Here is a 23,404-nt window from a genome sequence, read left to right on the forward strand (position 1 = left end):
AAGTCACAAATACAGGAAGAGGCAATGGTCCAGGTGTGGGCAGGACCCTGGGTCTCTCCTGCTTGTGTCATCAGTGCTGCTTCTGGCTCTGATGGCGATAATGTTTGTTCACGAGAGTTGGGGTGGGGGAGAGGCTGAGCAGGCCACCCTCACCCCCCACACTTACCCTCGGAGACCAGCTCAGGCATAACTGACCCCAGGGGCTCTTTCAAGTCCCCAGCCCAAGGCTGTGCCTGAGGATGGACTGTCCACCTCTGGGTCACTGCTGCCAGGTGACTCCACCTACCCCTATACCCCATTCACGACTCAGGGAACCCTCTGGATTGGGAGTGCTAACTCCTAGTTGTGATAATCCTTCTGCCTAGGTCCCCTACTCCCGAGGGAGCCCTTTGATATTTGTGGGGTTCTCCGTTCTCCTAAGTGCTCCATATCACAGACAAAGGTGAGTGCCAGGGGTCCAACGGGCCTCTGAGAGGCTACTCAATAGGGAGGCAGCCTTATCGGAACCCCAACTTAGTCATCTGGGGTTCCATGGTCTCAGGATTGAAGCCTTCCAGAGGCTTCCACACACCAGAAGCCAGTAAGGATTTTCTCTGGGTGTACAGCCCAGAAACAAAACCCAGCTGGCAGACAGACCGGCAGGGAGGCAGGTGGCACATCTGGATGGCCAGAGCTCTCTGAAGTCTCCAGCGAGGATGGAATTCACTCAGCCTGAACCAGAGTCTTACACTGGAGCTTCCTGACCCCGCTCCAGTGCCTATTAATTGCCCATCAGGTCTGGTTTCTCTGACCTGTTCTAGGTCCCATACACCATGTGGGGACAAAGGGACAGAGGGAAGGGGAGGGCACTGTTTCCAGCCCAGTACAGGAAGACACTGTGCCTTCTCCATGCTAATTAACCTGCAGCAGCCTGCAATCTCCTCCCTGCACCCCCATTCTGCCACCTGGACCCCAGAGTCACCCCAGTGACCCCCAACCCAGGCCCCTGGTGGTACTGTGTTGGGGTCATTTGTTAAATTTCTAGAAACTCTGTGTGCATTCTTCACCATCTGTAGTTTGAAGCTGGCTATGGTCGAAGGACTGAAATCAGCAAACACCCCAAGCTGGGGCTCCCCGCTTATACAGAATGCCGGCTGACCTGTTTACCGGTTGTCTTAGGACCCTTTTTGGGAATGTTAGAAAACCTTCCAGGGGCTGATGGGTGGGTGCTGGTGCCGAGTGGATGCAGCAGTTACTTCACAAGATATCCTCACCCTGTCGGCCTGAGTGAGAGTGTCACACGGCCCTGGGGACTCCTCTTGCAGCCACAATCTCAAATGAATTGGAAAAGTGTGTCCTGGTTGGCTTACCTTGATGCCTACGACCAGCCAGTGTCTCCAGAACTGAGCGTTGGGAGAAGACCTGCTGGGAACATCCGGGTCCACCATCACCAGGATGTAGGATGCAACCTGTAAAACACAGGAACCAGAACGAAGTTTCACTGGCTGGAGAGATAGTGCAGGACTAACGTGTTTGCCTTGCATGTGATTGACCCAAGTCCAATCCCTGGCAATGTATACGGTCCCCTGAGCACCCTCAGAACTAATCCTTGGGTGCAGCTGCACGAATAAGCCCTGAGCATCTCCACCTGTGGCCCTATTCCCTTCTCCCTCCCAAAAAGTTAATGTCGGGCCACGCAAGCTTGCTGCTAGGAAGACGAAAACGGGCAGACTCTCCTCTTGCCTCGTTTCAACAGAAGAAGGGCTGAGCGGCCACTCACGGCTTCCCACAGAGCTCACCCGTGTTCTCACAGCCCTTCTCGAATGCCACTCAGTGCAGGGAAGTGAGTCCGTTCAGGACTCAGCCAAATAATGTGGCTTTATGTAGAAAGATAAATCAAACAAGCATCTTGACTAAGACCCAGGATCATCAGCTGGGTGCTCTGGGCGGGGGCGGGGGGGGGCACAAAGCTCATGGGAGTGGAGTGACTTATCCACTCATTTAGTCACCCGTGTCAGAGCTCCAGTAGGGTGAGAGGGAACATGGCGACATCGGTGGAGGGAAGGGGTACTGGTGAAGGGGTTGGTGTTGAAACATTGTACATCTGAATCTTTTTTTTTTATTAGAACCAAAAAAGGAGCTTTATGTGTGCCTATTAGCCTAAAGACACTTGGAATCTCAGGTATGGAGGGACAACATCTCTTTGCATGAGAATGGTACCTAAGGTGCTTTCGTTTTTTTCTTTTTTCTTTCTTTTTATTTATTTATTTTTAAATTTTTATTAGTGAAATACTATGAGGTACAGTTGTAGACTTACAAATTTTTGTGCTTGGGTTTCAGTTATACAGTGATTGAGTACCCATCCCTCCACCAGTGCCCATTCTCCACCACCACTGATCCCAGTATCCCTCCCACCCCCCATCCCCCCATCCCCCCATCCCACCCTGCCTCTGTGGGAGGGCATTCCCTTTTGTTCTCTCTCTCCTTTGGGGTGCTGTGTTTTGCAAAAGAGGAATTGAGTGGGAATCATGTTTGGTCTATAGTTTACTTTCAGCATGCATCTCCCATCCTGGAAGGATCCTCCGAACACCCTTTATTTGGTGCTCCCTTCTCTCTCTGGGCTGCCTTTTCCCCTAGTGTACACCTGAATCTTAATCATGAATAACCTTGAAACTCTGTAATTCACGGTGATTCAATTAAAAAAAAAAGCTCCAGCAACGGCAAAGGATGCTGGGAGCACGGCATCATCCCTTCCCCAAGCTCAGGCAGAACCATCTAGTAGGTGTCAGGTGCTGTTGTAGGTGCTGGGAATCTAAAAAGAGAACAAGTCAGGGGCATTCATGCCTTCAGAATGCTTTTTTGTTAGAGACACAGGTAATAATAATGATAGTGATGATAATAATCAGTGAAAATAAAAAGAAAATGTCAAATTGTAATTAGGGATACAATGAAATAAACAGGGTGACCAGAAATAAACATTCTGAGAAGACACTCACTACAACAGAAATCTGCAGGTCAAAAAGACCCAAAGTAGCGAGGGGTGAGAAGATGGGAATAGCCGTGGCTGGCTGCAGAAGTGAAGGGGCCAGGTCACTAAGGGCGAGGCAGACGCTGGGGAGGCCTGCGGACTTCCTGAAAGAACCATGAAAAACTCGAGGAGCGTTGTAGCTGGGGGACTGATGTGCTCACGATGCCTTTTTTCAAGGATTGGTTTGGTTTGGTGGCTATGTGGAGAAGCTATGAGTCACAGGAGGCCAGTTGGGAGGCTGTTGAATGAATTGGAGAATAGCGGCACCATGGCATAGAGTGGTAGAAACCCAGTGGGGAACTATCTTTGGGTTGAATCAATGGATTTTGCCAAGAGGTTGAGCAATAGGAAAGTGAGGAAGGGGGGAAGAAAGAGAAATCAAGGATGACTCCTGGACCGGGAATCAACCAGGAGAGCAGTGTAGAGCCTCACAGACAACTGGAAGGAGTTCTGTTTCAGACAAGTCAGCTTTGAAATGCCTTGGAAGAGACAACCAAATATATATAAACTGAGTTTGGAATTTGAGGGCAGGATCAGAACTGGGTATATAAATTGGGGAGACCTTGATCTATTAAATTTATAGACAAATGAGCTTATTCGTGGAAAAGGAAAGAAGTCACAAGACTGAACACTTAAGCAAGCTAGCAATGAGGAGAGAGGAGGCACCAGCCAGGGGTCTCTGCCCCCACCGGCTGAGTGGGGCTCATGAGAACCTCCACACAATGCATCTCAAGGAGGAGGAAATGGTTAGTGGTGTGAAACGAAACTGAAAGGCAGAGGAAGAGCAAAAGGAAGGTACAGAACTGATCCTGTGACCTGACAGCTTGTAGGTCACTCTTATCTTGACAAGACCAGTTTTGGTGGAGTAGGAAGGAATGATACTTGGTAGATCAGGTGGAGATGAGAGATGGGAGATGAGAAATTAGAGATAGTTATTAATGATGATTAAAAAGCAAGAAGTTTGGGTGGTAAAGGACAGTTGAAACATGGAGTGACTATTACCAGAGGGAAAGGAGGAACAGATACTTAAATTAAAAAAAATTTTTTTTAGAGATGGATGATGGTTGCACCCACTTGCAGTCAATGGAACTGACCCAAGAGGAATAGGAGAGGGGACTGTGTCCATGTCTTGGCTTGTTGTCTTGGAAGGTGTTAGGAGCAGGAACCAGAGAGGAGGAGGAGGATCTAGCCTGTGGTAGGAGCAGAGAGGCTGGGTCCCTGGGAGGGGTAGCGCTGAGGGATGAGGAAATCATCCTCTGCTTCTATTTCTTTAATGAGTTAGTGTCAAGGTCATAAGGGGAAGGGGGATTATAGGAAGTTTGGGGGCAGAGAAGAAGGCATGAAGTAGTCATTTTGGAAAGTGAGAAACTGAATATTTCATGGTGAGGTTACTAGGTGACATTACATTCTGCAGTCACTTTTAACTGTTCTAGTGCTGGCAAAGATTAAGTGGTGGCAGAAGTTGGAGAAGGACTTAGACTGGTGAGTAGGAGGGAAAAGAAGGGTGTCAGGGAGTCAGAAGGGAGTAAGAGAACTAGAGTAGAGTCCTGCTGGGACTCTTGCTGCCTCTCGGGAGACAGACAAGTGCTCTGCAGAGAGACAGACTTAGGTAGAGGAGTCCTGATCAGGACCCTGGGGGGCTCAGAGCCTCACCTCTCCATGCCAAGGACCCAGGGAGGCTTTCAGAGTTGTCTAGGGACTGAAGAGTCTGAGCAAAGACACTGTGGGTGTCTGGGGAGTGGCCAGGGGCTGGGCTGCTAGTACAGGGTGTCTGAAAAGGAAAGGGAAGTGAGCAGGTTGGAACCAAGTCAGAGGAAACTTACCTGTTTTTGCAAATTTGATTCACAATGGAATCTACTCAAAGTTGTTCCAGAAATGGTTGACATGAGTAAATGCCTGCTTTGGGAGGCATGCAAGGAAGATGAGAAAATGAAAAGTAAGGGCTGGAGCGATAGTACAGCTGGGAGGGTGTTTGTCTTGCACCCAGGTTTGATCTCTGGGACCCTCTAGGGTGTCCCTGGATCCATCAGGAGTGATTTCTGAGTGCATAACCAGGAGAAAGCTCTGAGCACTGTGGGGTGTGCCCCAAAAGACAAAAAGAGAAAGAAAATGAAAAGGAGGACAACAGAAAACCTGAGATGACTCTGGTACTTTTAGAGCTTGAAAATCCCAGTAGTAGTCATGTAGCAAGAGAAAGGAGAAGCATTTGTGCATGAGAATGAACAGCATGTGGCAAATGCCAGAGAGGGAAATGAGACAGATGCAAGACGACTCTGAGAGTCTGTCTGGGTCGACGGCAGTACCAGGAATATGAGGAGCAGAAAAGGTAGTAAGTGGTGACCCTGGCACGAGGACATACAGATAGAGTCATCTTTAAACGGATCTAGGAGGCGGGAGCTTTCTCAAGAAGTGGCTTGTGTGCAGTGGACAGAGGAATGATGAAGAGTTCCAAAACTGCAGAAGAAAGGTCAGAAAACAGAACAATGAGGAAAGAACTTGGGACTCAGAGCAGTGGGGAGAGGAGGGACCGAGGAGGAGAGAGTTAGGAGGAGGATGAGGAAGCAGAGTGTCAGGAAGACTAAGAGAAAGGGGGATAAAGGAGGGAGTGAAGAAGAGACATCACAGAACCTCCAAGGGAGATGGACACAGGGCAGTATCAACCAAAAACCAAAACCAACAACTGGCCAGCAAATTCCCAACAATAAGAAATTTGGAAGAAGAAAGACTGGTCATTGAATGGTAAATTACGAAAGAAATACTGAACCACATACTTATGAGCTACCAGAAATTAAATTGGAGAAATTAAGATGGGCCCAAGAGCTTACAAGAAAGAGCTAAAAGATGAGAATAATAAGGGAAATAGGATCATGTATGGTCCCAATGGAACCTTAGAAAAATGCCAATTGATACATCTAAGAATTGGTCACCATAAGCAATAAGAAAATATTTTTAAGTGTAAAAAAACTGTGAAAGTAGAAATAAAATCAGCTGTCTTCTCTCTGTCTTTTAGTTAATCTTGTGTAAAATGACATGAGAAATCCAAACAACTAGACTAATATTTGGCAAAATCAGTAGTTTCCTAGAATCTAATATACTTCAAAATTGCAAATACAGGAACAGGGATAGCAGAATGGCTACAGTACATGTGTACCCTACCTAGGTTCAATCCCCAGCACCACAGGTCCCCTAAGAATCACTGGGGACAGCCCTGGATGCCCTGAGCACTGCAGGACCCAAGTAATATCATATCCAGGCACTGAACTGCCTACCCAGTTGGCAGAGAATTGCCAGTGTGGTTCCAAGATCTCCAGAGCACTGCTTGGGAAGCCCCTTATCTCAAATACAATTCTAATAAAAAAATGGAATATCCATAAACACACGTGATGAAAATACAAGTATGTATATTCGTATATATACATATATTCGGGTTGGAGCGATAGCACAGTGGGTATGGTGTTTGCCTCGGGCTGACCCAGGTTTGATTTCTCCATCCCTCTCGGAGAGCCCAGCAAGCTACCCAAAGTATCCTGCCCGCAGGGCAGAGCTTGGCAAGCTTCCTGTGATGTATTTGATATGCTAAACACAGTAACAACAAGTCTCACAATGGAGACGTTACTGGTGCCTTCTCGAGCAAATCGATGAACAATGGAAGGACAGTGCTACAGCATATACATATATTAAAAAAATAATTATGTATATGGAAAAGACCTGAAGAAATGGAAGAAAAGAATATTTAAAGCTAAAACAGTCATTTATAGAAGCTGGAGTGGTAGTGCAGTGGGAGTCTCTTGCCTTGCACATAGTCAACCTTGCACATAGATCCCCACTAAACCTATGGTCCCCTGCGCCCCACCGGAGTGATCCCTGGCACAAAGCCAGGAGTAAGTACTGAACACAGCTGAACATGACCCCCCCTACAAATAAAAACTCACTTGTAAATATGTCTGTCATTCTTAAAATATTTGTTAATTTAACACAATTTCAATAAAAATTCTACATGGAGATTTGAGGGTGTCATGGTATATTGTTAAAGTTCAGAAGTAAAGGATTAACAAGCAGTATTGAAAATGATGAAATATTAAAGTATATAAGGTAACCATAAATAAGACTGATTGGTACTGATTACGGAATAAATAAGGGAAGTGAAATTAGAAATCTAGAGAGAAATACACATTCCTAATACATTTACTAGTGATTAACTTTTTATTCACTATGTGATATTTAATATGTGATAAGGCAATTTCAAATCAGTGCAGAGAGGCTAATTTTTTTTTTTTATTTATTTATTGAATCACTGTGGGAAAGGTTACAAAGCTTTCAGGTTTATGTCTCAGTCATGCAAATATCAAACACATTTCCCTTTACCAATACTTATTTTTTCCCATGAAGAACCCCAATAAAACCCCACCCCCCACCCCTCCCCGTCCTTGTGAGGCAGATGAATTCTAGTTAACACTCTATCCACTTTGATTAGATTGTTTCAATAAAAGATTCACCACTATTATTTAGAGTTTACCCCCCCCCCCCCCAAATCAGACATGCTGAAAAAGCATTGTGAAGTGATTTGCTTTCTCCAGCTGGGTTCAAGAATTAAATGTTGGTTTTGGATTTCTGCTATTTTACTTATTGACCCTGGAAGTATTTCTACTGAAAGTCAGATAGTTAAGAAATTGGTTTCTGTGTTCTGGAGTCGTGGCCGTGCTGGAGAGCCGCTCGTGGGGGGCAACTGGTGGCCTCGGTAGGGCGTGAAGGGCGGAGCGAAACGCCCCCCTTCCCATGAGGTTTTAGTCGCCCCCACACTCCCGGCTCATACCTGCTGTCCACAAGGCTCCCATGTGGCCGCCATCTTTCTTTCCAGAGAGGAGAGGGCGAATGGGGCAACACCCTTTCCCCTCCAGCAGACTTGATGGGCTGGATCAACGCATAGTCCATTCACTTTTCTGCTCCAAGCTGCTGGGTTCTGCATTAAGTCCTTGTGCTTCTGGGGCCATGGCCGTGCTGGAGAGCCGCTCGTGGGGGGTGACTGGTGACCTCGGTAGGGCGTGAAGGACGGACCGGAACGCCCCCCGACCCATGAGGTTTTAGTCGCCCCCACTCCCCCGGCTCATACCTGCTGTCCACAAGGCTCCCATGTGGCCGCCATCTTTCTTTCCAGAGAGGAGAGGGCGAATGGGGCAACACCCTTTCCCCTCCGGCAGACTTGATGGCCTGGATCAATGCATAGTCTGTTCACTTTTCTGCTCCAAGCTGCTGGGTTCTGCATTAAGTCCTTGTGCTTCTGGGGCCGTGGCTGTGCTGGAGAGCCGCTCGTGGGGGGCAACTGGTGACCTCGGTAGGGCGTGAAGGACGGACCGGAACGCCCCCCTTCCCATGAAGTTTTAGTCGCCCCCACACCCCCGGCTCATACCTGCTGTCCACAAGGCTCCCATGTGGCCGCCATCTTTCTTTCCAGAGGGAGGAGGGCGGAAGGGAGCAACACCCTTTCCCCTCTGGGCAGAAATGATTGCCTGGATTAACGCATAGTCCTTTCACTTTTCTGCTCCAAGCTGCTGGGTTCTGCATTAAGCCCTTGTGCTTCTGGGGCTGTGGCCGTGCTGGAGAGCCGCTCGTGGGGGGCAACTGGTGACCTCGGTAGGACGTGAAGGACGGACCGGAACGCCCCCCTTCCCATGAGGTTTTAGTCGCCCCCACACCCCCGGCTCATACCTGCTGTCCACAAGGCTCCCATGTGGCCGCCATCTTTCTTTCCAGAGAGGAGAGGGCGAATGGGGCAACACCCTTTCCCCTCCGGCAGACTTGATGGAGGCTAATTTATTTTATAAGTGCTATTGGGACATCTGATTTACCCTGTGGAATAAATAAGCCCAGTCTCTTCAACAAAAGTCTTTCACAGTTCCATATGAAAATAAAAAGATCTTCAAAATATACTTTAATCAATTTTTAGCAAATTCATTTAGTGAAATACTCTGTTAGATGTTTATATTTTGATATGGGAAAATATCCATGACATAGTAGTAAGTGAAATAAGGTGCAGGATAGAGTATATGATATCACATAAAATGTGCAGAAACTTTCTATATTTAACTATATGTGTATTTATAGATATATTTGCATATGCAAAATAAATGTCTGGAAAAGTATGCACCAAACTGTTAACAGTAAACAAATAACACAAAGGAAAAGGCTGGTATATTTGCTAGGCATAATTTTGAAACTCCTATATGAAAAAAAAGCACAGTGATATTTGAAGGTAATAAACAGGGTAACCATGAGATTTATGATAAGAAGTTAAAATTCTTAATAAGTAAAGTCGCACTGTAGCACTGTAGCACTGTCCTCCCGTTATTCATCGATTTGCTTGAGTGGGCACCAGTAACCTCACAATAAATTGCGAGACTTGTTGTTATCTGTTTTTGACATATCGAATACATCACGGGGAGCTTGCCAGGCTTTGCCAATAAGTAAAGTATTCTTTAATTTTTGCTTTTATCTATTTATTTAATTTTTTATTCAAATATTTACCAAGAAGCTAGGAAGACAAAAATGTGATGTAAATATTGTCAGGTGTGAGGTAAATGTAGAAGTCATAGAAAGCAAAGTGTAAATAGTTTTTCACCGAGTCATTGCAGTCAGAAGAAAGTGCTTTAGGAAATCAAGAGAACTTGTTTCAAGTTTGAAGGAGGCAGTAAAATCCTTTTTTTAAAATCAATTAAAAAAAAGCCACCATTCCAATGGAAAAGTAGACAAGTGACATAAGTATACAATTCATAAGCAAATAATCTATACACATGCAAACAAATGTTCGATTTCACTATTCATCAAATATTGCCAATTAATAAAATACAATACCACTTTGACAATGTTATGTAACATATATGCTTATTCCCAGTGTTTCAAGTATGTAAAAAAAAAAAACAACGAGTAGGTTAGAAAATCTTATGTAACACTAATTTAATTGACTTTGATGAAAACACCAAACCAACTCTATCTTTCCATGCAGAGGAAGGAGACTGAGAAACAAAGCACTTGCAATATTGGCTGGTATCTCTAAGTGATGGGATAATCATCAACTATTTTCTTTTCTTCGGTATCCTGCAGTTTCCAAAGTTTCTGCAGTATAAGGTGATACTTTTATACTTAGAAAAAAAAATTGAACTTAAAACAAAAAGATGCTCCACAAAGTCCAGAACCTTAACATTGGTTAAACACGGTCGTGGTCAAGCTCTCTGGTAAATATCCGGCATGCCAAGTAGAGGTGGCATTTACCAGAACAGCTGGGGACGAAGGCTTTTCAGAGCTGAGAGAAACCAGGCACCGTGGAACAGTCGATCCAGCACCAGGCCTCTCTCACTCCCTCCTTTCCTCCATCTCAACTGTTCTCTCCTAGTCATACCCTGAAAACTGCCTTTCCCCCTGCTACCCTGCTCCCCCGAAGTCACTGATACTGGCCACAACATCTCTCTGCTCAGCTTGCGTCTGAAGCTCTGCGTCCCAAGGACTAACATCTGACCCTAGGGACCTGTCCGTTCTCCTGGCCCACCAGAGCTCTCCTCCTTCATTTGGGAGAAGACTGCAAGAAGTTATTTTATTTTGTCCCCCTGTCATCTAAACCACTCTTGGTGGTGCACACAGGGCCCTGGTTTCCCGCCTTGGCACCAGCAGAGCGGAGCAGAGAGGACTCTGGGAGAAGCTTTAATCCCTGACGGGCTCTGCCGTCTTTGCAGCTTCACCACGCTGCTGGGAATTTCTCTAGTCAATGCCATGGGGGAATGGTCATCTTTGGGGAATGGCTGTTCAGGATTTCAAGCGTTCTCTGCTATCCTTAAGTTTCCCATCACGCCCAGCTCCCCTCTACCTTCTCTTCGCGGATAGCTTTTTCGGCAATAAACGCTTGGAGACATAGAAGCTGCAGATGCCAAGTGCTTCGAGGTCATTCTCAAAGCTGCGAACACTAAGTGCAATGACGGTGATCTCTCCTTCTGCCCCCTGTGCCATTAAAAAGGGAAGATCTGAGTCCCCAGGGAGAACACACTGCACACTGTATTCCCATTCCTCTCTCTCTCTCTCTCTCTCTCTCTCTCTCTTAAAATTTTATTGAATCACTGTGAGATAGTTACAAGTTTTCATGTTTAGGTTACAATCACACAATGATCAGACATCCATCCCTCCACCAGTGCACATTCCCCACCACCAATATCCCCGGTATACCTCCCCTTTTCCACCCTCCCCCTGCCTCCATGGCAGACATGATTCCCCATAATCTCTCTCTACTTTTGGGCATTATGGTTTGCAATACAGAGCTTCTCTCTCTCTCTCTCTCTCTCTCTCTCTCTCTCTCTCTCTTTAATACTTTCTTTTTCTTGAATATTCTGTTCTGTTCCTGCTGATCACAAAGCGTCTTTCATCAAAAGAGAGACAGGAAGGAAGGAACAAAGGAAGAGAGGGAGAGAGGGAGGGAGGAGGATGGAACGAAAGGAGGGAGGAAGGGAGGAAGGGAAGGAAGATGGAAGGAAGGAGCGAAAAGAGGGAAGGAGGATGAAATGAAGAGAGGAAGGGAGGGAAGGAGGGAGGAAGGAAGGGAATAAGGGAGGAAGGAGGAAGGGAGGAAGGAGGAGGGAGGAAGGAAGGGAGGGGGAGTATGGAAGGAAGGAAAGAAGGAATGAAGGGAGGGAGGGAAGGAGGGAGGGAGGGAGGGAGGGAGGAGGAAGAATAACAGGCAAGAAAGAGAGAGTGAACAGAGGACACTTATATTGCAAACCATCAACCTAGATTTGATCCCCGGCACCACATATGGTCTCTCACGCCCCACCAAGAGTGATCCCTGAGCACAGGAGCTGGGAGTAAGAGCTAAGGAGAGTCATGTGTGGCCCCCCAAAACAAAACAAAAATACTTTTAAAAAAAGTCTCCTTAGTTCCCTCCCCAGCTATTTCACCCTCCCCCGCCCCCGCCAGAAGAGGCTCCTCCCTTCCATCCCCCTGTGGAGACTCCCAACCCCACACTGCCCCCCATGGCATCTGCTATGCCCTTTATTAATGTCACCGCCTTGATGTCACTAATCCAGTGACATTTTCCAATCCTCATCACATCCGATGCCTTTCTCAACTGCCCTTGACAAGGTGGGCCACTGCTATGGGAACACTTCCTGGATTTCTGAGATTTCGTGCCACTCTTCTAGACTCACTTCCCTCAGGAACAGACCCCAGGTTCTCTTTTATCATTCTCCCTTTCTTCTCTGAGATCTCACCCACAGCCACACCTAATCTCTAACCCTGTGTCCAACAATGTGCTTCACAGCTCCCGTGGCTGCTCTATAGCAGATGACACTGACCCTGTCCCACAGCACCACTGGATCCGTCAAAGTCTCCTCCTTCCACGATGGAGGTGTTGGCCCCTGGTACTGTAAGCCAGAAACCCAGAATCACTCCGACCTTTCACTGTGATCCTTCCTCTTGCTCATGTCCAGTCCGTCTCAGTCTCAGCAGTTCTACCTCCCAGTTATCTCTGGAGCCCACCAGTTCCCCCTCCTCACTGTCTCCACCAACACCATATCTGTGTCTACTGCAACATCTTCCTGCTATTTTTCCCTATCTGCTCTCGACCACTGATTTCCCAAGCTACCTCAAAATGTTGTTTCCCCACAACACAAACAAGTACGATCATGGTATTCTGCTAAATTAAAATCCATCACAAATTTTCTCGTCTCCCTACCATGTCCCGCTGAACGCTCTTGCCCCACCTGGCTGAAGGTGCCCTGGAACTCTCTTCCACTGTCATGGATTGTCTAGTTTCTAGAGTTTTCCCTGCTGCCTCCACCTCTCCACCTTCACATAGGTCTTCTCTTTTGAAATGCTTCTTTACTCCCAACCCACTTATTTATTTATTTGAAATTGTTTTCAAGGCACTGGTATGTATGATAATGGGTTTCATACAAAATGTTCCAACCACCCCACTTCTTTTATTCAGTGAACTCCTATTCATACGTCAGAACTCCATCCAGGCTGGCTTTCTGATAGAAGGGCCCCCTGGCCCCCATTCTACTTTAGTGCCTGTTTTGAGTAGGCTTACATTTCTTTCACCTCAGTTTACAATCAATTAGATATTCATTATCCTGAATACATTTTAATTAGCTATTCATTATCATTAATCAATTAGATGTTCATTAGTCTGAGTTTTGATTACTGTGTCTGCAGAAGACTCTGACCTTGAAAACAGGAACAGTAACTGTTTCAGCCCATCACGTCCCCTGGGAGAACCCTGAGTCTGGCTCAAAAAGATAATAAATATTTTTAATGAATAAATAAAAAAAGAACTGCCTCTGGCCCAGGTGGTTGACTTGTCGGATCATTCATTCATCCATTCATTGACTTGTCACAGCCGAGGGAGAAAGAGTGAGAGGTTTGCTTTGCCTCTGAGTCAACAGGAGTCTAACAGGCATCTAGAAGTCAATATTCCAACCACCGCATGCAAACAGTTAAAACTGCAGAAGCAGCCCCTGCCCCCCGCCCCAGCTCAGAGCCCACCCTATACTAGCTCCTTTATTGCACCAAGACATTGCTCTTGACCAGGGTACCCAGTGCCAGGTGTCAGACAAGGAGCAGTTCCCATGCCCTGGAGTCCAATTGGCATCTTTCTGATGAGCCTATTCTAACCTTGTCTTCACGGCTTATCTCCCTGGTCTATCCCTTCTCCCTGGGACTCACAAAACAGATCCTCACCCACATATTCCCCTCACTGGCTCCTGACTGACCCTGGCGCTTCCTCACGTGGCCTGGGGCATGTCTGGGGCTCTTGCTTTTAGAAATCTGTGGAGCTCTTCCTTTGTTGGTACCATGCTCATCTTTGCATCCCTTGTGTCAGTTAAAACCACCCCCAGCACAGTCAAAATAGGACCCTGGACTTCTTATGAGTTACTTAGCGGCTCTCAGAGGGTCACTTGCGGGTATCACTTGTTGCCCACAGCACTCCACTGTTCTCCATGGGGGAACATCTCAAGTTAAGGGCCAGAGTCAGTTCAGTGAGGAGCTGTTTTCTCGCCTTGTCTTAACTGATAGATCAGCAGAGGAGCTTTTCAAAGCTACTAAGGCTCATGAAGCTTAGTTTCATGGGGCTGGGAATGGGGACCAAGGCATTGGTGCTGATTTGGAAGATTTTTCATGACACTGTGAAGTTAGGGGCCAACACTACAATCCTAAAGTCGGGCTCCCCAAAGTGCATGAGAAAAATCCACCACTGACTAGAACCCAGTTTTTCTTCTTCCACACGTGCATCTCAGAGAAGATGGAGAGAGAGAGAGCGAGAGAGAGCGAGAGAGAGCGAGAGAGAGCGAGAGAGAGCGAGAGCGAGAGCGAGAGAGAGAGAGAGAGAGAGAGAGAGAGAAGGCCACAGCTGAGGTCCCTCATGCCAGGGGTCCTGAAGATTAGGACACTTGAGCCTTGAGCACCAAACAAGAAGCTGAAGTCACACACACACACAAGTTGCCCTCCACTCCCACTATTCCTGATGATGTTGGTTGCGATACAAATTTAGCCTATGGTGGGTTGGCTGCGTTTGAACCTCCCCCACAAAGCTCTGCATGGGAAATCTAGTTAAGAGCCTTCTTCCTGGGGGAGGCTGAGTGTAACAGCTGCTCCTCACCAGGGCTGATGGTCTCACCAGGATGCAGGCCACTGTTACCCTTGAGTCTAAAGCCCTTTCATCCCTGAGAACCAACTCACATTTCAGGACAGTGTTGGTTTTTTTTTCCCCCCCAAGCCACCAACAAAGACACTTCCTGCCAGGTGGACAGAGTCACCTCACCCAGAGAGCTGGGCTCATGTCCTGCTTGGGCATGTGTGGGAAGAGGCGTGAAGGTCAGCTATCCTTCTTCCTTGCCTTCCTATGCATTAAAGGTTCAAAAACATGGTATTGGATTCCTCAGCCTTTACTGTACACCAAGGGAGATGTTTGTGTCAAGAAGATGCAAGAGAAAGTTCCTGGGAGGGGCTCTCTTCCTGAGTACAACGCAAAGGCCTTCAATGCCCTTCTGCATTCCTTTCTTTACTTCCTGGAATATGGATGTGATGTTGGAGGTGTAGCAGTCAACCTGTGACCAAGAGGGGCAAGCACGAGGTTGAAAGGTCTATAAGTTAAGGATGGGGGAGCAAACGTATGGGAAGAATCTGGGTCCTTAAGTTGCTGGATCTTCCTGGAATTGCCAACCTCTGGCTTATTGCATGAAGCAAAACAACACTTTAAATTGCTAATGGTAGTAGGATTTTCATTCCTTGTACTCAAGGAAATGTGTGTGTAAATATATATATATATATATGTGAAGTAAAAAGTAAAGGCCCTCCCGTTGATCATCGATTTGCTCGAGCGGGCCCAGTAACGTCTCCATTGGAGACTTTGTTGTTACTGTGTTTGGCATATCGAATACATCACGGGGAGCTTGCCAGGCTCTGCCGTGCGGGCGAGATACTCTCGGTAGCTTGCCGGGCTCTCCGAGAGGGGCGGAGGAATAGAACTCGGGTCAGCCATGTTGGCTGCGTGCAAGGCAAATGCCCTACCGCTGTGCTATCGCTCCAGCCATATATATATATATATTTACATATATACACATATATGTGCATATATGTGTATATACATTATCCGAGGAATTACTACTGTTTATGTACATTTTCTGTGATTATTTTGGCAAGGGGTCTTGGCAAGTGAGACCACTCCTCAGAAGAGAGTCTCGAGTTTGTGAAAAGCTCACTCAGGTGAGTAACAGAGTAGGGGGGGGTCTTTTGCTCTGCACAGAGACTATTACTCTGAGACATAGAGAGACTGATTCACAAAATGGCAATGATATGTTTCACCCTGTAGGGTGGTTCTCAAACAGCAAACAAGTTAAAAATTGAACTCGGTCCCATACTAAGTCCCCCCCCCCCCACAACACACCCCACCCCAGCTGGGGAGTTTCTCTTCTTTTCCCTTCTGCTTTCCAATAAACATTTCTATTCCATATATATGCAACTATATATATGTATATATGCAAGTATTTTTAAGACTGAAGCTATGTCTGCGGGTCAGGTTCTGTTACTGTGAACTACACTCCAGATGGTCCCTGGACGAGTCGCTGTCTGAGGTCCTGGGCGCATGTGTCTGTGAACATGGGGACAGTCGTGTAGGAGAGGGGCAACCCCCCAGCCCCCCAGCCCCTTCCCCTCTGACCCTCCCTGCACAGGGACAAATCTAGTACCTAGAGACGCTGGCAGAAATAGCGACCCTCTTTCCTTGATGGCAAACCTAGCCAGCAATTGCCCAGAATCTCTCTGGTGCTTCTTACAAGAGCAGGGATCCTCTCACTCCCTTGGTGGTGGTGGGGCTGGGGGATGGGGCTGCCGTTCATTTAAGTTCCCACACTGATTGTTAGAAGGGTCTACCTCTCGGGGAGTCAAGACCTGCCCCCTTGAAACTCGGGCTTTGAGAACTGCACATTCAAGAATTGCCAATTCAAGAGTGTCTGGCTTTACATGTGGCAGGTCTCCCGTCTGACTGAGGGCAGCTGACAGGGCCTCACAGTGGCCTTCGGTTTGGGGTAAGGGTGCCTGTCTCCTCATGAGTTCGGTCTGGGACTGTGTGTCCTGCAGTGACGCCCTTGCACGATGCCGACGTCCACGTCCACTCTGACAGCAGAACACTGTGACGAGTGGGGAGGAGGGCAGTGGGAAGGCACAGGGAGGAACAGTCATCCTGGGGCGGGCTCAGGGGGTAGGACAGGGAGGTGACTCTTCATTGGTAGCTCAGGAGGGAGATTAAAGGGTGACTTGACCAGTATCAGATGTGCAACAGGTAGAAGTCAGGTGAGGCCATGACTGGATGTGGCCAGGGTCATGTTAGGGCAGCCGGAGTCCACTGCGAGGGCAAATCTTCTCTGAGGAGATGCTGCTGAGACTACAGGTGCGGGGACAGGTGTGCAGGATATGAACTAGCGACGCGAATCTCATTCAGCTGCTGCACTGACTTAAGAAAATTGCCTCAAATCTCTGGGTCTAGTAGGATTTTTTAAAATTTGTTTGTTTGGGGGCTGCACCTGGTTGTGCTCAGGGCTTACTCCCCGCTCCGTGCTCAGAGATCTCTTCTGGCAGGCTTGACAATATGAGGTGCCGGGGACTGAACCGGGGTCAGCCTCTTGCCAGGCAAGAGCCCTGCCTGCTGTGCTCTCTCTCCCTGGGCCTTGTGTTGCTGTCTCTCCAGTGGAAAGAGACCAACCTGGTGCTTTATTGTCTCCATAGGTAGACACATTAAGTGGCTGTGAGTGGCTCACAATAGCGCCCTGCCCTTGTTAAGTGACCAGTAACTAGGGATAAGGGAGTGGCTTCTCTGGGGTTTAAATCCGAGATCCTGCCTCCCAAATCTTCCTACACAGAAGGGTACACGGCCAGCTGGCAGAGCCACACATGGTGGGGGGTGGGGGGAGGTGAGTGATGTTCACTCCCAACGTCTCGGTATTTGTTTGCGCTGTTACAACACACCTAGGTCTCTGGATACTTGTGTAGTTTGAAACAGACATTCTACAAAGATGTGCTTGTTGGCAACACGCTCCTGCGTCTCTCAATCGAGTGCCTGCTGCCATTGTGCTGCCCAGTCCTCTGGGGAGGATGGTCCCTCCTCCCTCCCTCCCCCCGCCCAGCAGCTGCCCCCTTAAGCCGGCAGGGGAAGGGGTGCTCCTGCCTGGCCCTTGGGCTGGCGGCATGCCAGACCCTGGACTTCACCGAACTCCACACCACCCGGATGCCTGAGCTCAGTCCCCACAGGCTACTGCGACTTCACCAACGTCTTAATCAAGCCGAGGGACTTATTTAAATGTGAAAAGCCACAGAAGCAACCAAGCAGGCAGCAGAAATCACTACATGTCAAGCGATAAATTGAGATATTACCCTACTGCATGGGAGAGTTGAGGGGCAGAGGGGGAGGAGGGCAGAGAGGGAGGGAGGAAGGAAGACAGGATGGTGATGTGAAGGGAAGGAGGAGCAGTCCTGAGTCCCCAACGCGTGGAAACTTGCTTTATTCTTGTTCTAGCTGACAAACCTCCCTCCTCAGGTTTGTCTTCAGATCGACCCCACTCACCGGCTCTTCTTCTGACTCTCCTATTCCCACGACCTCCCACTAACATCTGACCAGCGTATCTTTGGGCTCTTCTCTCTTCAATCAAGCTGAATGCTTTTGACTTTCCAGGTTTAAGGTCTCCCTGGAATCCCGAATTCTCTGTTCCTATGACCCGCACTAGTATTTCTCCACTTTCTTCATTTCCTCTGACCTCCTTGAATGAAGTCTAACTGGGGCCTACCTGGTTGGACCTCTTGCCTCTAGAGAGAAAATCCTCACCTAATGGCATGGAGAAAGCATAGGCAACTGTCACTTTAAGTGAAATAACATGCACGACCAATTTTCCCATGGGCTAATTGATGTGAACAAAGCTTATCTCCCTCTGGCATATTCCTATTTAGGAAAAGCATAACTAAGGCCTGGAGAGAGAGTGCCATGTTAAGGAGCTTGCTGACCCTGCTTTGATTCCTGGCACTGAATATGGACCCACAAGCACTGCCAGGAATAACCCCTGAGCACTGCCAGGTGGGACACAAATCCCAAGCCCCCAAATCACCAAACCTCTCAATAAGGTCCTCCCGCCGCCAAATTTCTAATATTAAATGCTAAGTTGTATTCATTTATCCACTCATTTTCCAAACCACTTATTCCAAGTCAGGGTCAAGGGTGGTGGGAATCTGTAGCTCAGGGTACAGGCGGGACCTAACCTCACCCTATACAGGACGCCCTTCCACGGCAGAAAAAACTCACACTCAAACTCAGAATGGAAAGATTTAACAATGTCAGTGAAGTTATGGTGCACATCTTGGGGGTATGGGAGGAAAGCAGAGTTCCCAGAGAACCCCACTGAAGACCCAAGGGAATGCTCAGACTGCACAGGGAATGGGATGGGACTGGAATGGAATCTTTCCTCAACATTATAATGAAACAGCATCAGATGAAATGCTATTATGGAGGCCTGCTTCCTCTCTGCATGCTGTTTTTTGTGCCAGTCTTGATTTGAATATTCTAGCGATAAGCGGAAAACAAACAAGCATGAGGCCCAACTTCCAGGGTTTGCGCATTTCCATAAGAAAATACCCCCACCATGGCCCATCCGAGCTACAGTGTGAGGTTGCAGATCATGGAGTTGGAAAGAGAAGTGGCCTTAGGCAAGAATACAACTGCCCAATCATCTTTCTCAGGAACGGCTTGCCATTGACTTCGGGCTTAAACACTGATGGTGTCACCTGACCCCTGAGGCCTTCCACAGATTGTCCTCTTTAGCCCACGAAGCTGACCTCCCACAACCCTCTGTTCGCCCACACAGAATGGGGTTGTTTCTGGTGTCCACTGGGATTCTCACTTCTCCACTTTGTGCCTTTCCTTATATAGTCTAAGCTCTGCTTATCAGAAAACCCTTCTCTTTCTTCAATACTTATTTCAAGGTTAGCCACTTTCTCTGTAAGACTTTTTTTTCTGAACCAGAAAAGATAGCGTCATAAGATGAACCCCAATAAAATTTTGTTCAAGCCTTTGCCTGGTCATTTCTCACAGTCTGTTAAATATCTGCTTCAATGTGGGCTCATCTTGGTTCCTCTTATTAGATTATGCTTTATCTTGAAGGTAGGAACTATTATTTCCTTATTCTTCTGAAGTGCATAGCACATTTTTCTTAAATGTAGTATCAACTTAAAAAACACTTGTTGAACTATGAAACTGATATCCAAGGCCAGGGAAAACAGGTCTGAAAGCACCACAAGGGTGTGGGGGTTGGAGGGTAGTTAAGATAGAGGAGGGTCTATTAAGACAACAACATTAGTTGGAATGAACACTCTGAATAGGAATTGAAAGTTGAAAGTGGGTAAAGGAATATTCATGATACCCTTTCAGCATCTGTATTGTAAACCATAATGCCTAAAATGAGAGAGAGAGGAAAGAGAGAGAGGGAGGGAGAGAGAGAGAAAGAGAGAAAGAGAAAGGCAGGTGGGGGTGAGGGGGCTTGAAAGGATGGGAGGGAAACTTGGGATACTGGTGCTGGAAAATTAGACTGATGGAGGGATGGGTGTTGGAACATTGTATGACTGAAACCCAATCATGAACAGCTTTGTAAAAAAAAAAGGAAGGAAGGAAGAAAGGAAGAAAGAAAGAAAGGAAGAAAGAAAATTTAAAAAAGAAGAAATACTTGTTGAAGCAAAACAAAAACAAGATTCTGACAAGGTAACTGAGGTGTCAAAAATCGATACTTTGGTGGTAACCCACATTCCAAGTGCAATCCTAAAACACAGAATTATTAACCAATAATGCTTAAAAGATAATCACTGAAATGAATTTACCCAAATCTGACAGCAAAGGATAGTGCTTTTATATATATATATATATATATATATATATATATATATATGCATATATATATATTCTAGAAGGGGGAAGGGACGTCTGGTGTCAGAGATGGACAAGCTCGTTGTACTTTGGGTCATGACTTTATGTCTTGCTTTGGAGCCTTTGTCTTCTTCTTTCTGAACTTTGACACTGAAATCTCTGAGACCTGAGCTTGGCCTCTTCCTCGCAGTCTCCCAGGAAGTCAAGACCAGCACAGTCAGACCTTCCTTCCAAGGCCATCAACAGGATGAGCGGCTGGGCCCTACTCTGGGCCAGCAAGTGTAGTGTCTGCCGCTCAGCCAGGCCCATGAGCTATGGCAGTTGAGCCGGAGTTGGGGCCGTTCTGCTAGGCCTGGCGCTGAGCTACCATTCGGCCTCCCATCACCAAGGCCCCTGGTGTGAAGGAATTTGAGTTCTAACTTTAGGTGGCTACGTGGCTGATGGCTGTGTTTGTGAAAATCTCATTCCTACTTTGGTGGCCCAGCTGGTGGGAACAGAACGGGTAGTCATGGGACTGTCATCATGTGCTGTCCAGGTTAACATGTAGCATTTCTATTACTATTAACAGACTTTCTGCTCCTCACTCCATCTGTTCTCTGAAATAATTGCAGTTGTACAGACCATGCCTTCGCTACAGGCAAGCTCTGGGGAAGAGGATAGTGCTTTTATGAGAAAAAAAAAAGTGTTAAAAAATAACAGCAAACATGAGAAGAGAGTGGGAACGGAGCTAACAGCAGGTTTCCAATTTCTTTCGGATTCCGGCCTGCCAAGGTGGCGTTTTCACGCTTGATTGGGGTGACCAAGCCCAGTGCAATGGGGGTGAGTGGCTGAGCCTTCTGGAGGTAGTGCAGGTCACCCGTGGGGCTGGGCCCCAGGCTGTCCAACATGGAGGTGGTGCTGAGAAGGGAAAAGCCCAAGATGTTCTGAAAGGTTGGCATGGCCATGGCCTGCTGGGGTCATCAGGACCTGGGTGGGGATGCAGAAGAGCTGGTGGTGAGGTGGGTTCCGGGCAACTATTTTTTTCTTGACCTGTCTCCCACATGCAAAACCAACTCTCAAGGATGTCCTGCACTGAAGGGCAATCTGGAGAATGGGTGGGCTGCTAAGATATTAAGGATTCTTCTGCAGGAGGACTGAGAAAACTATAACAAGTGATCAAGTCTTTTTTTTAATAAGTTTATTTATTTATTTAAATTTTGGGGGGGGGTCACACCCAGCGATGCTCAGGGGTTATTCTTGGCTCTGTACTCAGAAATCACTCCTGGCGGTGCTTGGGGGACCATACGGGATGCTGGGGATCGAACCTGGGTCAGCCGTATGCAAGGCAAATGCTCTTCCCACTGTACTATCGCTCCAGCCCCGAAAGATCAAGTCTTAGTGAATGAAATATAATAGCTATTCAAAGCCCCTAGTCCCCGAAATACTTGCTGATCTGAAGTGTTCTAATTTACAAGTACACTGTGTGGAGTTTCTGTTCTTTATGGGGTGCTAAAGGAGGCATGACTGTGCCGAGATCTGAGGGCCTTTGTTCTGGTGCCTTCCTTCCTGTCTTCGTCCATGTGTAGGGCCAACACAAGTGCTTCAAGCAGTGGAGTTAAACACAACTTTCACCCCTTAGCCAGGCCCTGTTGGAAAGCCAGGGAGGAAGGCCTGGTTGGGATTTTCAGCGGTGAATTTTGTGGGAAAGAGAATTAGAGCTATGCAGTCATGTGGTTTTCCATGTCTTCCTCCAGTCCCAAGGAAGTATATTTATTTGGCAGAAACCCACAGAATTGACATGGTCAGTTGAAGACAAGACATTTGTTAGGAGGAAGTTTTTGTCTGGTGGAAGTTATAATATTCGCCAAATCCACAAAATTATTTAGGGGAGTGGGGAAGGGGGTTGGGTCACTCCCAGCTGTGTTCTTGGGCTACTGACTGCTTGGTGCTTAGGGGTCACTCCCAGTACTCAGAGGACCATGCAGTGACAAGACTGGAGCCCAGGACTCACCAGGCAAAGCATGTGCCTTCGCCACAGACCAAGGCCAAGCTCTGGCCCTTTGACCTAGCTCCCTGGTGCCCTGAAATTTTTTTTTTTTTTAATTCTAGAAAGTCTAATGTGGAGAATCAAAGGACGCCATCACCCAAGGAGAAGCACAGTGCCAAACAATGTTCAGGTATCAGTAGGTTTTTCCTCTTTCCAGCTTCCAATTGTCTTTTCAAATGGACAGGACATTCTAAATGGTTTAGATCTCTAAAGCTAGATTACACAAAACTCAGAAGCTAGCTGGTTTTTGTCTAAGACACCCCCAAATGCAGAGGTGCAGAGGTAAATGGCATCCTGCTGGCTGAGGAACCTTATTTTAAAAATCACAGGGTTGGAGGTGAGGGACCGGGTATGCAGGAATAACACAAAGGTGCTTGCCTAGCAAGTAACCTGGCCTGCTGTAACTCTGGTTTAAATCCTGGAGCCACATATGGTCCCCAAAGCATTGCCAGGAGTGACCCTTAGCATAGCCAGGTATGTCCCCCTCCTGCTGTGCACACACACACACACACACACACACACACACACACACACACACACACACACTCTAGCTCCAGGAGGTGGGCTGGAGAGATAACACCATTAGTACAGGGGGTTAGGGTGTTTACCTTGTACCTTTAATTAAGCCCTAGCACTGAAAACAGTCTCTGAGTCCCATTAGGAATGATCCAAAAGCCTAAATGAATGTGTCAAAGAGGGCAGTTTGGCAGTTTGACACAGTTTCAGTTTTTTCAACTCACAAGGGCCAAGAATATTGCTCCATAGTCGGAAGCCTTCCTCAAGAGCTGGGGGAGAAGGTATCTGGGATAGAGAAGGGATCACTAAGTCAATGAGGGTTGGAGGGATCATACAGAATGGGAAATGTGTGCTGAAAGTAGATAAAGGATCAAATGTGGTAACCTCTCAGTATCTATATTAAAACCATAATGCCCCAAAG

At 47.2% G+C, this 23,404-nt stretch overlaps 1 protein-coding gene across 1 annotated transcript in view; it reads right to left on the bottom strand.

Moving 5' to 3' along the window:
• Window positions 1–23,404, bottom strand: part of PEBP4 (phosphatidylethanolamine binding protein 4) — a 199,683-nt gene that overhangs the window by 90,095 nt on the left and 86,184 nt on the right. The window contains exon 4 of the mRNA XM_056119167.1: window positions 1,350–1,448. Coding sequence (XP_055975142.1) covers window positions 1,350–1,448 — 99 coding nt within the window. The remainder of the gene's footprint in view (window positions 1–1,349; window positions 1,449–23,404) is intronic.

This window comes from Sorex fumeus, unplaced genomic scaffold (assembly GCF_029834395.1).
Source record: "Sorex fumeus unplaced genomic scaffold, SorFum_2.1 ptg000039l, whole genome shotgun sequence".
NCBI classification, from domain to species: Eukaryota; Metazoa; Chordata; class Mammalia; order Eulipotyphla; family Soricidae; genus Sorex; species Sorex fumeus.